Below are 14,984 nucleotides of genomic sequence, written 5' to 3'. Positions count from 1 at the left end.
GCTAGCTACAGTTCTATTGAGAAGTAATGTGATTACAGGCAAGTTAGCTGACCAGTTCTGTTTCACTCACCAAGGTTTAAAAACATTAAATACATTATTCCAGTGTATTAAATAATTAAAATTTACTTCTAGATGTGACTATAACAAATGATCATGTTCACTGTATATTCACATTTCCACCGCTTTGCTGCTTTGAGCCGCCACTAATTTAACGGAAGTGAGACATCTGAGGAACTCACAAAGACCTATGGGATAGGAGGATGCATCACACGTTGCCTTCAAATTTCACCCAAATAAGACACCTTAGAAGGACGCATTTTTGATTACTTCGGTTTGGGACATGCCTACGAAGTGTGAAAAATAGTGAAAATAGTTAAAATGCTGCCTTCAAATGCTGCCTTCTAAGGCAGCTGACTTCGTATTGGGACATATTGTCTCTTTCTGTGTGCAATCCAACTGCATTCAAGTGTATACCCAAATGTTTTTGATAAACAAACTATAGACTATTTGCATCATGTTTTTTAATTTACCTATTTATTTGACAGGTAGATGTGTGTGTGGATGTTGTGCATCCAGTGAATTACTCCAGATTAGCTCAGATGCTAATTTTTTAATGACAGCCCTGAGCAGAACTATACTACAGATTGGTCAGATGGAGCCATGTAATTGATGACTCTGCATTTGTGGTGGGGGACTTCTGCAAATATCTTGTCTGTACAGCACCTGTTTTTCCTGAAACCAGCTGTTCAACAATGCTATTCTCCATATGATGATCTTCAAGATTATTTTACTGCATGTAGATAAAAGTGTGATACCCTAGCAGTTGTAACTGTTGGTTAATGTTACAGTTTGCTTGGAATCTAGATAATTGCTCCATTGGTTCAACAATATAGACACTTTCCTTTTATCCACATAGTGAAGAGGGATAGGGGGAAATTGTGGATCATCCGATCTCTCAAATTCAGGCCATAACATAATCTATAAAAGTGGAAATGCTGTACAATTCATGGATATTAGGTACAGTACATCAGCATTTCCCAACCTTTTTCCTTCCGCGGCACACTTTCCAAATTTACAGAATCTCATTGCACACCACTCTAAAAAAAAAAAAAAAAAAAAAAAAACACGAGCGAGGTACTGACGTTGATGTGACGTGCCAACAGCAGGCCTAAATGTTCTTTTGGGGTTTTAATTAAGCAATATGCATTTTAATGACATTTATTTTGGCTATTGTGAATGGGATTTGTTCATTTAAGTTTTTTTAATTCATTTGAACATTAAAATTTTTCACACGGCACACCTGACCTCACCTGACGGCACACCAGAGTGCAGCGGCACACCGGTTGGGAAATGCTGCAGTACATAATACTCAGCTGCCAGCCCTTCTGGAACAAGTCATTCCTTATATTTTTACAATGGGCAAAAGGCAGTATGCCCTGTACTCTTATTGCTGTGACCATGGATTAGTGGACCTCGTGTACAACCAAAGTCTGTGCAACCATACCATTACCTGACTGCTCCCAACTGGACCATACAGAAATTAGTCTGCAAAGCACATTGTTTATTTGATTAAATGGGTAGCTGATACTTAATTCTTAGCTACCCATTTATTCCTACTAGCTTTTCAGGCAAAACATTGTTTTGGCAACTAGATAGCTATAAACCTGAAAGGTACAGACGGGTGACAAATTAAAGGATAAATCAAGATGAAGTGTCTTAGTAAGAGGTTGGCCCACCACAAACCGCCAGAACAGCTTTAGTGAGCCGTGGCATAGAAACTACAAGTCTCTGGAACTCTACTGGAGGGATGGAACACCATTCTTCCAAAAGATATTCCCTCATTGGGTCTTTTGATCGTGGTGGTTGAGAGCGACTCCCATAGGTTCAATTGGGTTGAGATCTGGTGACTGCAAAAGCCATGGTATATGATTCACATCATTTTCATACGCATCAAATCATTCGTTTTCCGGGGAGAGACCACTCCCATCAAGAAATGTTTCATCATAAGATAAAGGCGATTGCTCAGAATAACTTTGTATTGATTTGCAGTGACCCTTTTCTCTAAGGGGAGAAGTAGACCCAAACGATGCCAGGAAAATTCCCCCCACAGCATTACAGAGCCATCGAATCCCCTCACTGTGGGGTCAAGCATTCAGGCCTGTACTGTTCTGTTGGTGTATGCTACACATGGACTCGCCCACTTGTTGAGAATATGATGAAGGATGACTCATGTGATCATATCACTTTTTTCCACATCTCTATTGACCAGTGCCTATGGCACCACTGAACTCTCAAATGTGCATTCATCTTTGTAATGATGGGTTTATGCACTGCAACCCTATTGTATTCTGCTCTATGTAGTTGATGACAGAATGTTTTTACTGACAGTCTTATCACATCCTGCATTGACATTCTCAGTCACCTGAGGAAGAGTTGCTCTTCTGTTTTTCCTTACATATCACACTAATGCACAAGCATCACAGTCACCAAATGTGCAATTTCAACCTCAATTTCCGACCCTATTTACATGTCTTTCTCATAGATCTAAATGCAGATGTGACTTTAGTCACTGTTCCTATTGAAACACTAGCCAGTTGAGCAGTCTTTGTGACTGAAGGTATTGCCATCTGTGCCCCAATAATGAACCCTCTTTCAAAGTCACTTAGATGTTTTCCTCTTGCCATCTTGATCCACATTCAAGGTCAACTGGACCTGCTCAACATTTTTATACATGCCACAGAGCATGATAGGATGTTATTTGCTTAATTGTATCATGCAGTATACCTGTATGGAAAGCATCTGCATTCATTGTGTTTCTCCACCCATTTATTCAGGTTTTTCCTTTAATTTGTCACCTGACTACAGCTGTGCAAACCAATTACCTAATATCTAGTACTATCAGAAAGTGTTCTAGCTTTGAATCACTGCCTTCAACTAGAACCCTGCCTCCAGCAAGATAAGATTATCACAGCAACTTGTCCAGCTTCAGAAACGGCATTCTGCATTGCTGATCAGAAGTAGCCATATAGATGAACACAAATACAGAAGTCTTTAGCGCAAGTAGCCTTTGATATCCTGGTGTGTAATTATGTTTCATTTATATTCCTGAACCTCTGGCATATGCTTACCAGTGGACAGTTCCTTAACAGTTGGCATCATCATAATCTATCAGATCTAACAACCTAAGATGAACTGTTTAATGCATTTTACCATCCTTTGATGTGTTGGTGAACTGCAGCCTGGGAGTTGTCTGATTCTGATTCTGATTCTGTCTCCACAAACCAGCTTCTACCTTTTCTCTACAGAGAAAACTCGCTCCTTAGCCGCCACAGAGCGAAGCTTTACTGTGAAGATGTTCACCTTCCAGTTTTTCACCCTCTTCTCCTCCCTGATCTATGTGGCCTTCTTTCTTGGCAGGTAAATCATTGTTCCATATCTGAAGTGATGGATCAACTGTGATGGTCAGTGTAATGAAATGTGTTTTTTCATTCTCAGGATGAATGGTCACCCTGGTGGCTATGTCCGGATTGCAGGGAAGTGGAGACTAGAGGAAGTGAGTGATTTAGTATTGAATGTCAATCAATTGTATCAATCGTATCTGCACAATCAGCTCTCAGAACATTTATGTTCAGATCTCTTGACAAGAGCATATACAGGTGGAGTTGAAAAACTAAAGTTATCAACCAAATTTATCATCCATGAAACCGCAGTATAATTATGTTCAATTCAGGTATATTTGACACAAGCTGGTGAATCAGTCTGCTAGTCACGAGGCTTCAGTTCATAGTCAGCTACAGCACAAAATAGGGAGAACAATTTAAAAAACTTTTTTTTAATATGACAAAAGTGTTTTAGAAGTCACTTAATATGATATACACATATTTAGGATCTCTAAATACATGGCTTCAGTTTGAGGGTGTAGAATAATCATTGCCACTGTCCTAGTTTGATTGGCTCTGAGCTTCGGTGTGCCTCGCCCATAAATAAATGCACTTAGCCTTTGTTTACTTACACACTTTTTAAAGAGGAGATCAGCACAAACCCGGCTACAGCTCTGAATAATTTAGCTGCCAGGAGCATAGACAAATGAGAATTCAGAAAGGAGATGGACAAAATTTAGAACTGTGACTACAAATGCCAGCAGAGGCAAAAGAAGAATTCATAGCAACAGGACTCTTGCAGTCAAAAACTGTCTCCAGAATTAGTCTATAAAACGAGAATGAACATGGTGTTATCAGCAGACAACAGAGACAAACATATTTTAGGAACAAGTTGTGTTGATCTGGTTGCAATACGCTCCTGTATGGCAAGCCGTTTAAGCTTTTATTCAACTTGCTTTTGATATAAAAAATTTAGTTTTAACTAGTTATAATTTGAAATCTTGATATCAGCTATTCAATTTGAACTAGTTATAATTCCAGGGTTTTTCCTATTTATTTCAATGGGACTTTCATTCTTCATATCAGGAATTGAATTTTCACTAGTTACAATTGGTATTCTTGATATCATGAATTTAATTTCAACTAGTTAAAATTGTAATTTGTGATAACGAGAATTTTATTTTAACTAGTTCAAATAGGAATTCTTGATATTGATCATTTTATTTTAACTAGTTCAAATAGGAATTCTGGATATTGATAATTGTATTTTAACTAGTTCAAATTGGAAGTTTAAATTTTAACTAGTTCAAATTAAATTCTCAATATCAGGAATAAATATGTAAATTAAATGCAAATTATTTTTTTTACATAGACCGGAAATTCAACGACCAACATCCAATGGTCAGTGTTTCCCTTAGCCTAGCTACAATACAGTTGAGGCCTAAAGTTTACATACACCTAAGCTAAAGATATTCAAACTCAGTTTTTCACAACTCCGCACATTTCATGTTACCATACATTTCTTTTGACAAGTCAATTAGGGCATATACTTGGTTCACATCAGAGGTCATTTCAAAATAATAGCTAAGAGACAGATTTATTTCAGCTTTTATGTACTATATCAGATCTTCAGTGGGTCAAAAGTTTACATACACTTTGTTAGTATTTGGTGGCATTGCCTTTTAATTGCAATGCCACCAAATTGAATCAAACGCTTGGGGTAACCTTCCACAAGCTTCTCACAATACTTTGCCAGAATTTTTGCCCATTCGTCCTGACAGAACTGGTGTAACTCAGTCAGGTTTGTGGGCCTCCTTGCTCGGACACGCTTTTTCAGTTCAGTCCACAGATTTTCTATGGGATTCAGGTCAGGGCTTTGTGATGGCCACTCCAATACTTTCACTTTGTTGTCTTTACAACTTTGGAGGTATGCTTAGGATCGTTGTCCTGCTGGAAGATCCATTTGCGACCAAGTTTTAACTGTCTAGCAGATGTCTTGAGGCGTTGCTTCAGTATTTCTCGATAATCCTCCTTCCTCATGATGCCATAAAATGTACCAGGCCCCTTTCCAGCAAAACACCCCCACAACTTGATGCTGCCACCCCCATGCTTCACAGTTGGGATGGTGACCACTTTTGGAGCAGGGATCTCTTATTTCATCCAGATGTCGACAGCAGGGCCTCTGGTATGCCGTCCAGAGTTATATTAATGATAAAAATGAATAATGAGGAAAATATTGGTGCATAATACTATCGCTCTCAGCATAAATGAGATAAGCCTCATTTGCTGTCAGTGGAAGTGAGTGGCACTGTCGTAACAAATCAGAACTGTTTGTGCATTGCTGGGTGACTAGCTAACAGTTTCATTGAACATAATATTTATATTTATTCTTTACCTGATATATGTGATATGGAATATTGATTTGCTAATCTTTGCTCCCATTGCGCACGTTTTAAAAGTTTTATATTTTAGTTTTGATACACAGATACTCATTTTAGTTACAATCCTCATAGAAGGTAATGATTTCGAATCTAAAGCTTGACAGACTCCATGGTGGTTAGCAACAATTGCTATGCACTGGAGCGCTCCGATTGGTGATTCAGCTAGCCAATCAAGAGGCCATCAAAGGGTCAGTTAGGCATGCAGGATGGCTCAGAACAAGCTATAAATAGGAAGTGGAGAGAAAAATGGAGAGAAATCGCAAACTTGCTGTTTATTAAGCAATGAAAAGAAATTAAAAAAAGTTATCAATGTTTGGAATTAAAATCAAATTTTCACCCTGATTTTTCCAATGTAATTTTTATGGTCAGATTTTCACCCGGATTTTTAAATGATGCTATTTTTCACCCGGATTTTGCATTAGACTATTTTTCAACCATTTTCACTTGTTTTTTTTATATTCAAGATTCATTTAAAATTATTATTTAAAAAATTATTTGTCAAAGTAAATTTCAAAAATAAAAATAAATAAATAAAAACCGAAATCAATGAGCTGTTCATACAAGTGACATTTTACAGTAATTCCATCTGAACATTGGTGTACACTTTTTAAAATGTCTGTTCTGCAAGGCTCTCCAGTTTTTTGCTCTGACTTTATTAGCCCCTCAAGTTTCAGTCTTGGTTCTATACCCATTACCACTTTTCAGATTGACAGCTTGTCCCTTTGCGATTTGAGTTTGATTTTTGGGTCAAAGGATTTTACTTGTCAGTTGTGTTTCTGGGATAAAGTACCTTTTGCCGGTTGAGTTGGTTTTGACAGTTAAATGAGGTGTCTCGTCCTTGCAGTGCCATCCCAGTGGCTGCCTCACTGACCTCTTCATCCAGATGGCTGTTATCCTGGTGCTCAAACAGTCTATCAATAACGTCTTCGAGTTTGCAGTGCCGTGAGTTTACCCTTTGTTTCCCCGATGTCAGGGAAGGATTGAGAAAGCAGCTGCTGTCTGCTAATGAAGCCAAAAATGGTGTTAAGTGGTCAAAATAACATCCAACACCCTCACAATTGCTTGTGTTTGTGTGCAAAAGTACACACAGAAGAAACTAAACAGACAACTGGCTTATTATGGTATACTTGTGTCCTGCTGGTAGCACAAAGGAAAACACATGTGGCTATACATTTTTCAAAATGGCAGTTGGCTTTTCAGTCCTTTTTCAGTCCTTGAAGTAAGAATAAAAATGTTTCATATTCATATTCCTACAGAATTAAAATGTGCACTGTTTAGGGTGCAAAATGTTGGGATGTTGGGGCTAATGAGGAACCTGTGTGGATCAGATGAATTTTTAGGCCAAATCACTTCCCTTTACCAGCACACACATGTCTTTCAGCTGGTTTTTCAGTTGGATGAAGAAGAAATCAAATAATCTGCAGAGGAAGTGTGGCTACTGCTATCGGAAGAACTGCAAGGGTACAGAGGACGGTTCAGAGCTGTGTGACAACTGCAAGCTCCAGAACTGGACCCGCAACTACAATTTGAGGGAAGTCGATGCCTTCAGTCTCTTTAATGAGTTCCTGGAAATGGGTAAGTTTCCACCCAGCTCCAGTGTCCTGCGCATGCTTCTCAGCCCCCAATACTTCATGGTCCAGAGGAAAGTTGCTTGCAGATCTATCTGGCTCCAGCATACCATGCAATGCATAGGGAATTTCTCTGAAATTTCTCCCAATAACTGCCAAATTATATGCATGCAAGAATGAACTACGTAGCCCAAACAAGGATATACAGTACATAAAGAATGATGGCATGACATGAAGAAAAATATTTTTTATGGAAAAAAAATTGAACTAGGCTACCTGGATTTTCAAATGCTGGTGACTTGGTTAACCAGTAGCCTAAAAATGCCATTTCATGTTCCAGAAAACAGTGTAGGCCTTTTCATAAGATACTGCAATGTCAAATGACAATGACAAATTGTTTCCTTAAAAAGGATGCCTCTACCATCTCTGGCTTGGTGAGAAATTGGTCTTCCCAACCTACTGTTTCCACAACTTTTCATGATGGAGGTGCCTGCTTGGTGACTGTCATAGGCAACCCCCTGCGTCTACTTCTTACATGCCCTGAACTCAGCCGCATATTTGTTGTCAGCATCAACTTGTAACAATGTTTCTGCAATTCTGGCTTAACTCAAAAGCTATTTCCCATGAAATGGTATTAACCTTTCCTTCTCAAACTCTCCAGTACCATTTGATTTCAAGTTAGCTATTTGATGTGCAAGTTAGCTATTTACAGTGGGGAATCGAAGTACTGTTATAATCTCATAAAAAACATGTTTTCAATGTACAAAAATGCCAAGATACTCACACGTACAAAGCACTGTCTAAAACTCATTCATTCAAACTGGCTAAATCTACACCTGCCATTAAAAGTATTGATATCAAAATGACGCCAAGTTACTGTACTACAAACAATATAGGCTATCTTGCCTCACCGAAATTAAATAAGCTGTATTCCAAACCGATGCTACCCAATGTTTTCTCAATTGTTTCAAGTCAAGAATAAGAAGGAGAAAACACAAAATCTCTTTAGTTTGGGGCTTTATTGTGTGGACATGTGAAGTTGTTTATGAATTCTGTCTGTTGAAATTGGGTGAGAATGTACAGAATTTAATGTTTTTAAGGGCTGAGTGTCTGTGTCTGTGTCTGTTGTGGTTATTTCTGTGGCGAACCCTGAAAAGTGACAAACTCTCTGTGCTGTATAGGTATGGGGCATGACGCCCCGCCAGGGCATAACTTGGCGGGGTGGCATACCTACCATCCCAATTTAACAGTGTTATTATTAGCTGTCCTCGCAAGGGAAGAGGGGAGTAAGGTAATCGCTCTAGTTAATCTACTCTGTATTGATCTAGATTAGTCTGTCTAATTATCTAGCCGTGCCAGTCTGATTGCCTGATCATGGCACTCATATGATCTACTTACAAGGCAACTCAGAAATGGAAAGCAAACCTGAAATATGATGTTCTGGACCACAGCTAGACCTGTGGGTTAAGATTAACCTGCCAAATGTTTTTTTTGTTCTTGGACTGCAAAGATTCTTGGACTGCAAAGATTCCTCATTCCTCCCTTCACTTTCAGGGATGTGTGGTGTGTAGTGACTCATTCCTTGCTCTCTCTCTTTGCAGTTATCCAGTTCAGCTTCACCACCATCTTTGTGGCGGCCTTTCCCCTGGCCCCACTGCTGGCCCTCCTCAACAACATCTTTGAGATCCGATTGGACGCCATAAAGATGGTCAGCCTTGAGCGCCGCATGGTGCCAAAGAAGAGTAATGACATTGGTGAGGCAGGAGACCTCATTTGAAGGGGTATAAAAGAAAGTGGCATTGATGAGGCAGCTATGGTAATGATTTAAAAGAGAAGTGTAATTAGCTGGCCTTTCAATAGTGTCCATGTTTCACCCAGAGTAATACTTCAAAGCATGCTGGTATCTGAGAGAATGCATTTTGTTAATGATACCCCATTGTGTCTGCTCCTCAGGCGTATGGACCAAAGTGCTGGAGATGATTGGCGTGCTGGCAGTCATTGCCAATGGGCTGGTCATTGGTGTCTCCTCTGACTTTATACCTCGCCTGGTGTACCGCTATCGTTATGGGCCCTGTGCCAAAGATCCTGAGACCACTCTGCCGTGAGTCAAAAACATTTTATAAATTTGTAGAATCTTAATTTATTAAGAATTAATGCCACAGGTTGTGCCAGTTTTCTTCTGTTCTTGAAACAATGTGTAACAAATTCAGAGCATTTTATCCTTGAATAGTTAATTATAAACAGTAGTATATATAAAACAAGAATTACTTAATTAATTACTTATATGCGGTTTCATAAGCTGTGTTTGTTTTTAAATAGTTTTGATAACTGATGCATTTACATTGGCTGCAGCAGTATTAAGATATTTAATAAGAGGTAATCTACAGTTTTACAAACTGTGTTCATGTCACATCAGACCTCAGTGGATACGCTCAGAATTCTAAATTCTATAAATGTAAACTGAGGCCCCCGCTGCGGACAGAATTCCAATCTCTTGAACAGTGCAACAAGAATTTAGGTCATTTTGGTAGAAAAATTTCACTAATACAAACCAGCAGCCTAAAACCATAAGTTTTATAGTGGCTCATTGTCACTAGTACAGTACAGTACAATGACCTTCTCAACAGGACCCATGGTTTTTTACTGATTGACCGACGTCCCGTATGAATGTGATCATATTGTCCCTTTTGCTCTGTATAGTAGTTGCAGCTGTAACTGTTAGATAGTAATCACTGCTAAGTTAAGCTTAAGTTAAGTTAGCTAAGTTTGTTAGCTTGCTAAGTGAGCAAGCATTAGCAGCCAGAGGTGCAGATAGCACAGGCTGTGATGAAGCCTGTTAACTATATAACTGACAGCGGTTGTTACATATTGTGGGACAAGCAAGGATTAATTAAAAATGTTTATTTTCTGAGTCCAACAGTTCCAACAATCAATGCTCCAAATGTCCAGCACTCTGAACACAAACGATATAGCTTGCTAGAACATCTCACTCAACCTACATATAAAATATATTTTATGTGATTTAATTTAATATTGTTGAGAACTATCAATTAAATCACCAAATTCTTGATAAGTCAGTCTGCAGTGGGCTGGTTGAATCAACCAACAAGTCAAAACAAGCTCTATACCAGGTTTTAAGACTAATTCAATATGAAGCAGTCATATGAAGCAGATTAACGAATTGAAATCATACATTCTTTATTGAATGCAGATTCACTACTTCAAATTACAAAACAGAATACATTATACAAAACATGAAACAATTGATTATGAAATATCAGAAAAGAGAGAGACAGATAAGCCAGACCTTGCCAAAGTGTTACCCACTTTCAGTTTAAGTGCCACAGGATGAAAGGAAACCAGCTAAAAACACACAACCAAGGAACCACCACCAAAAGGCTCCGAAACCAGTTGCAACACAACGTTTTCCTGTGGCCATCTTAAATACCTTACCCAGCATGGCTTGTAGACATTTACCCTGATTGGGTGATGCCGAGTTAAGGTGTAGGACAGAAGGGAAGGGAGATCACACTCATTTATGACAAGGACTGGCCTACCTAAAGATTGCATTCAAACTTAAAGGAAATGTTAAGCATGTAGCCATGCAGGGTCTCCGACTCCCAATTTTACCGTTGTAAAGCAAAACTCTCGTTGGTAGTTCGACTTAGACCGTTGTCATGCAACAAATAGGATATAACAGGCCAATAGTCAGATTGTAACTGTTTTATATATCCTCTCAAACACATTCATTATGTTTTTATGTGAACATTCACTTTCATGTCTTGACATCTGGGGCGACAGAATGCATTCACATTCCACAAATAACTGGTAACAACAGCAGAAAACATGCACACGTCGTAGCCTAAACAATTTGCTGTTGAATTGATTACTTCGACTCTCATCGTCAATTCCATATAGGCTAATCACAAAATGACAAGAATAGAACGAAAACTCGGACTTGCGTGAAAATTTAAATTAGTAGTGGTACAGCCACCGTTTGCTTTCCTTCGAAGTTACTGCTAGCTGAGCAGCGAAGTGTGCCCTCCAGATGCGAACCATGCACCATAAATTAGTCCATAGTCTTCCTGGTCTTTTTGTGGAATTGAAGAATGGCAGAGTAAAATTAAGGCAGTCTGAAAAAGCTAAAGGGTCGATTACTAGAATTAACCTGTTATTTTACCCTGACAAAAAGTGTGGAAGGTGATTTCCAGTTTGCTTTTACTGTAGAACTACCGCATACCTCACATAACTGTATCAAACGTTTTGAGTCAATTACAACGGGCTAACAAAGAAAATCCGGAAGAAAATATTCAGCAACCGAATTAAACCGTTTGAATGTTTTGGTACGTAATATGCTGTCCCAGCATGAATGCTTAGCATTTTATAAAACAAATACTAAAGCAAGAAAAGAACAGAAGAGCACACGTTATAATTCCAAGACGTTGGCAGGCTATAACCAAAACTAGGCTACTGCGCCGCATAACATACAAGTTTGATTTGAAGTTATTATGAAAATAAATCAGTTTGTGGCTGCATATTTTTAAACATGGCGGTTGAAAATAAACACACAAAAAATGCTGCGAGTACTCGACCAATCAGAAATGTTCAGCGCTGCAAGCTCCACCCAAAAGGTTCCTGTACTTTCGGAAAGTACTACCCCCCGAGCAGGAACTTTTTTGGGGGTAAAATAAAGCCCCCGGAACTAAATTTAGACCCTAGTTCCTGCGGTGGAAACGCACTGAGTTCCTCAAAAGGTTCCTAGTTCCGGGGTAAAGTTCCTGCGGTGGAAACGCGGCTATAGATTGTCTGTCTAGATTAGGGTATCAGTGGATTTTAAATTGCCCCAATCACATTTGCATTGATGCTTATGATGGGGAGGCCAGGCCACATTCTTAGAAACAATATAATATTGTATTGAACAAATTCACTGTTATCTTCTCTAAAGCCACAATCTAAGCAGTACATATCTGACAATATTTAAAAGAAAAAAGTCAGACACAGTCATATGTTAGAAAATAATATTTGGCTAAGCTTAACATTAACCTTAACATTACAGTTGATGCCAAATGTTTACATACACCTAGGCTGAAGATATTCTATCTCAATTTTTCTCCACACTTTTCATGTTTTACTATACATTTCCTGTGTTAAGTCAATTAGGGTATCTACTTTATTTCCAGAAGAGGTCATTTCAAAATAATAGCTAAGAGATTTATTTCAGCTTTTATGTACTATATCAGATTTTTAGTGGGTCAAAAGTTTACATACACTTTCTTTGTATTTGGTGGCATTGCCCTTTAATTGCTTAACTTGAATCAAACTCTTGGGGTAGCCTTCCACAAGCTTCTCACAATACTTTTTGCCCATTCCTCTTGACAGAACTGGTGTAACTCAGTCAGGTTTGTAGGCCTCCTTGCTCAGACACGCTTTTTCAGTTGAGTCCACAAATTTTCTATGGGATTCAGGTCAGGGCTTTGTGATGGCCACTCCAATGCTTTCACTTTGTTGCCTTTAAACCATTTTGTTACAACTTTGGAAGTATGCTTAGGATCATTGTCCTGCTAGAAGACCCAGTTGCGAAGTTTTAACTTTCTAGCTGATGTCTTGAGGTGTTGCTTCAGTATTTTTATATAATCCTCCTTCCTCATGATGCCATCTATTTTCTGAAGTGCACCAGTCCCTTTTTTCAGCAAAACACCCCCACAACATGATGTTGCCACCCCCATGCTTCACAGTTGGGATGGTGTTCTTCGGAATAAAAGCCTCACCCTTTTACCTCTATACATAGCTTTGATCATTATGGCCAAACAGTTTTTGGTTCATCTGGCCAGAGAAGGCTAGGTCTTCATCCTGGTGATCACCTGCAAACTTCATTCTGGCTTTTTTTATGCCGGTCTTGGAGTAGGGGCTTATTCCTTGCGTGACAGCCTTTCAGGCCATGGTGATAGGATTCTCTTAATGGGGGATGTAAATACTCTGGTACCTGATGCCTCCAACTCCTTCACCAGTCTCTTTGTTGTTGTCTTGGGGTTCAGTTGAACCTTTTGGACCAAAGTTCGTTCAGCATTGGGAGTTAATTTGTGCCTCCTTCGTGAACGTTACAGTGTCTGTGTGGTCCCATGATTTTTATATTTGCATACAATTGTTTGTACAGATACTCGTGGTACCTTCAGTTGTTTGGAAATTGCTCCTAAGGAGGAACCGGACTTGTGAAGGTCCACAATTTTTTTTCTGAGGTCTTGGCTGAGTTGCTTGGATTTTCCCATGGTATAAAGGGAAAAAAGGCAGTAGCTCTAAAGGTAGGCCCTTAAATACAGCCACAGGTGCCAATTAACTCCTAATTATGACAATTAGCCAATCATAAGCTTCTAAAAAGTCATTACATCAATTTTTGGAATCTTCCAGACTGTTTAAAGAGACAGTCAACTTGGTGTCTGTAAACCTTTGACCCACTGGAATTCTGATATAGTGAATTAAAGCTGAAATAAATCTGTCTCTAATTGATTATTTTAAAATTACCTCTGATTTGAACATAGTAGATGTCCTAATTGACTTGCCAAAAGAAATGCATGGTATCATGAAATGTGCAGTGTTCTGAAAAACTGAGTTTGAATATCTTTAGCCTAGGTGTATGTAAACTTTTGGCCTCAACTGTAACCTTAACATAACCTCCTAGAATGTCTACAGGTGTCACGGAGCCTGTCTGTGTAAACGGCAGTCCGATGAGTTTTTCTGATCACAATTTACTCTTTACGGTTCAGCCTAGAAAAAGTTTTGATCCAGAAACAATGTAAAATGTTATTGCCTAGGGGCTGCTGACTCCCTCAGTTAAAACACCACAATGTGGTGCAAGGATGAGCCTCAGATTGAATCCAGGCCGTGCCTGTGCCGACTATGGCCAGTAGTTCTATAGGGTGATGTCCAATTGCAGATTATGTGACCTAGCGTATGGAAAAACTCAGTCAGCTAGAGGTCCACGTTTCATCACTATCTAGCAATGCCTGCTGGTCAATCAGGTGCCCATGGACTGCACGTAACAGCTGCATATTAAAGGTCTTCTTTTGACTCCATTCTATGCCAGCTTAGCTGTCGTCTGCAGTGTGAAAGAAGCAGACTGGCAATGCCACGTTTTTTGGAGGAGAACCAGATGTCTACACTCTCCTGAATTGACAGTGGGGTTTTCTCATGAATGCAGCTGTGTTTCCAGATAGTTGGGCATTTAAAATGAGAGTTTGAATTGGACATGTCCAGCTCCATGGTGGTGCACTAAATTTATATTTAAAACAGAATGTTATTGCCTGTTTCTATTGATTGTCATAGTGTTAGCGACTCCAATGAATTGTGCTACACTCATAGGAATTAACTCGCAGAACTCATCAGTTATAGTATTTCCGGGCCATGGCAGCGTGTTGTCTATACCTCCACAAATAAGATGATATCTGTCCAAGTCAGCACATACTGTCAACTGGTCCCTGCTGTTCATGAAGTTAGGAGTAAAGAATCAAATAATGTTCTTTCATCCACCCTGAAGAGATCAGCATGAGACTACATACTTTAAATTGGCACTCTGTGCTGTTTCCTGAAAACTGATTTCA

At 39.1% G+C, this 14,984-nt stretch overlaps 1 protein-coding gene across 1 annotated transcript in view; it reads left to right on the top strand.

Moving 5' to 3' along the window:
• The window catches only part of LOC135255011 (anoctamin-9), a 62,760-nt gene that overhangs the window by 42,728 nt on the left and 5,048 nt on the right, over nucleotides 1–14,984 (top strand). The window contains exons 15-20 of the mRNA XM_064335688.1: nucleotides 3,306–3,417; nucleotides 3,496–3,553; nucleotides 6,666–6,763; nucleotides 7,203–7,396; nucleotides 8,991–9,143; nucleotides 9,343–9,490. Of these exons, the coding sequence (XP_064191758.1) occupies nucleotides 3,306–3,417; nucleotides 3,496–3,553; nucleotides 6,666–6,763; nucleotides 7,203–7,396; nucleotides 8,991–9,143; nucleotides 9,343–9,490 (763 nt within the window). The remainder of the gene's footprint in view (nucleotides 1–3,305; nucleotides 3,418–3,495; nucleotides 3,554–6,665; nucleotides 6,764–7,202; nucleotides 7,397–8,990; nucleotides 9,144–9,342; nucleotides 9,491–14,984) is intronic.

This window comes from Anguilla rostrata, chromosome 5 (assembly GCF_018555375.3).
Source record: "Anguilla rostrata isolate EN2019 chromosome 5, ASM1855537v3, whole genome shotgun sequence".
NCBI classification, from domain to species: Eukaryota; Metazoa; Chordata; class Actinopteri; order Anguilliformes; family Anguillidae; genus Anguilla; species Anguilla rostrata.
The sequence above is the reverse complement of the archived record's forward strand: the minus strand, read 5'-3'. Positions and strand labels throughout refer to the sequence as shown.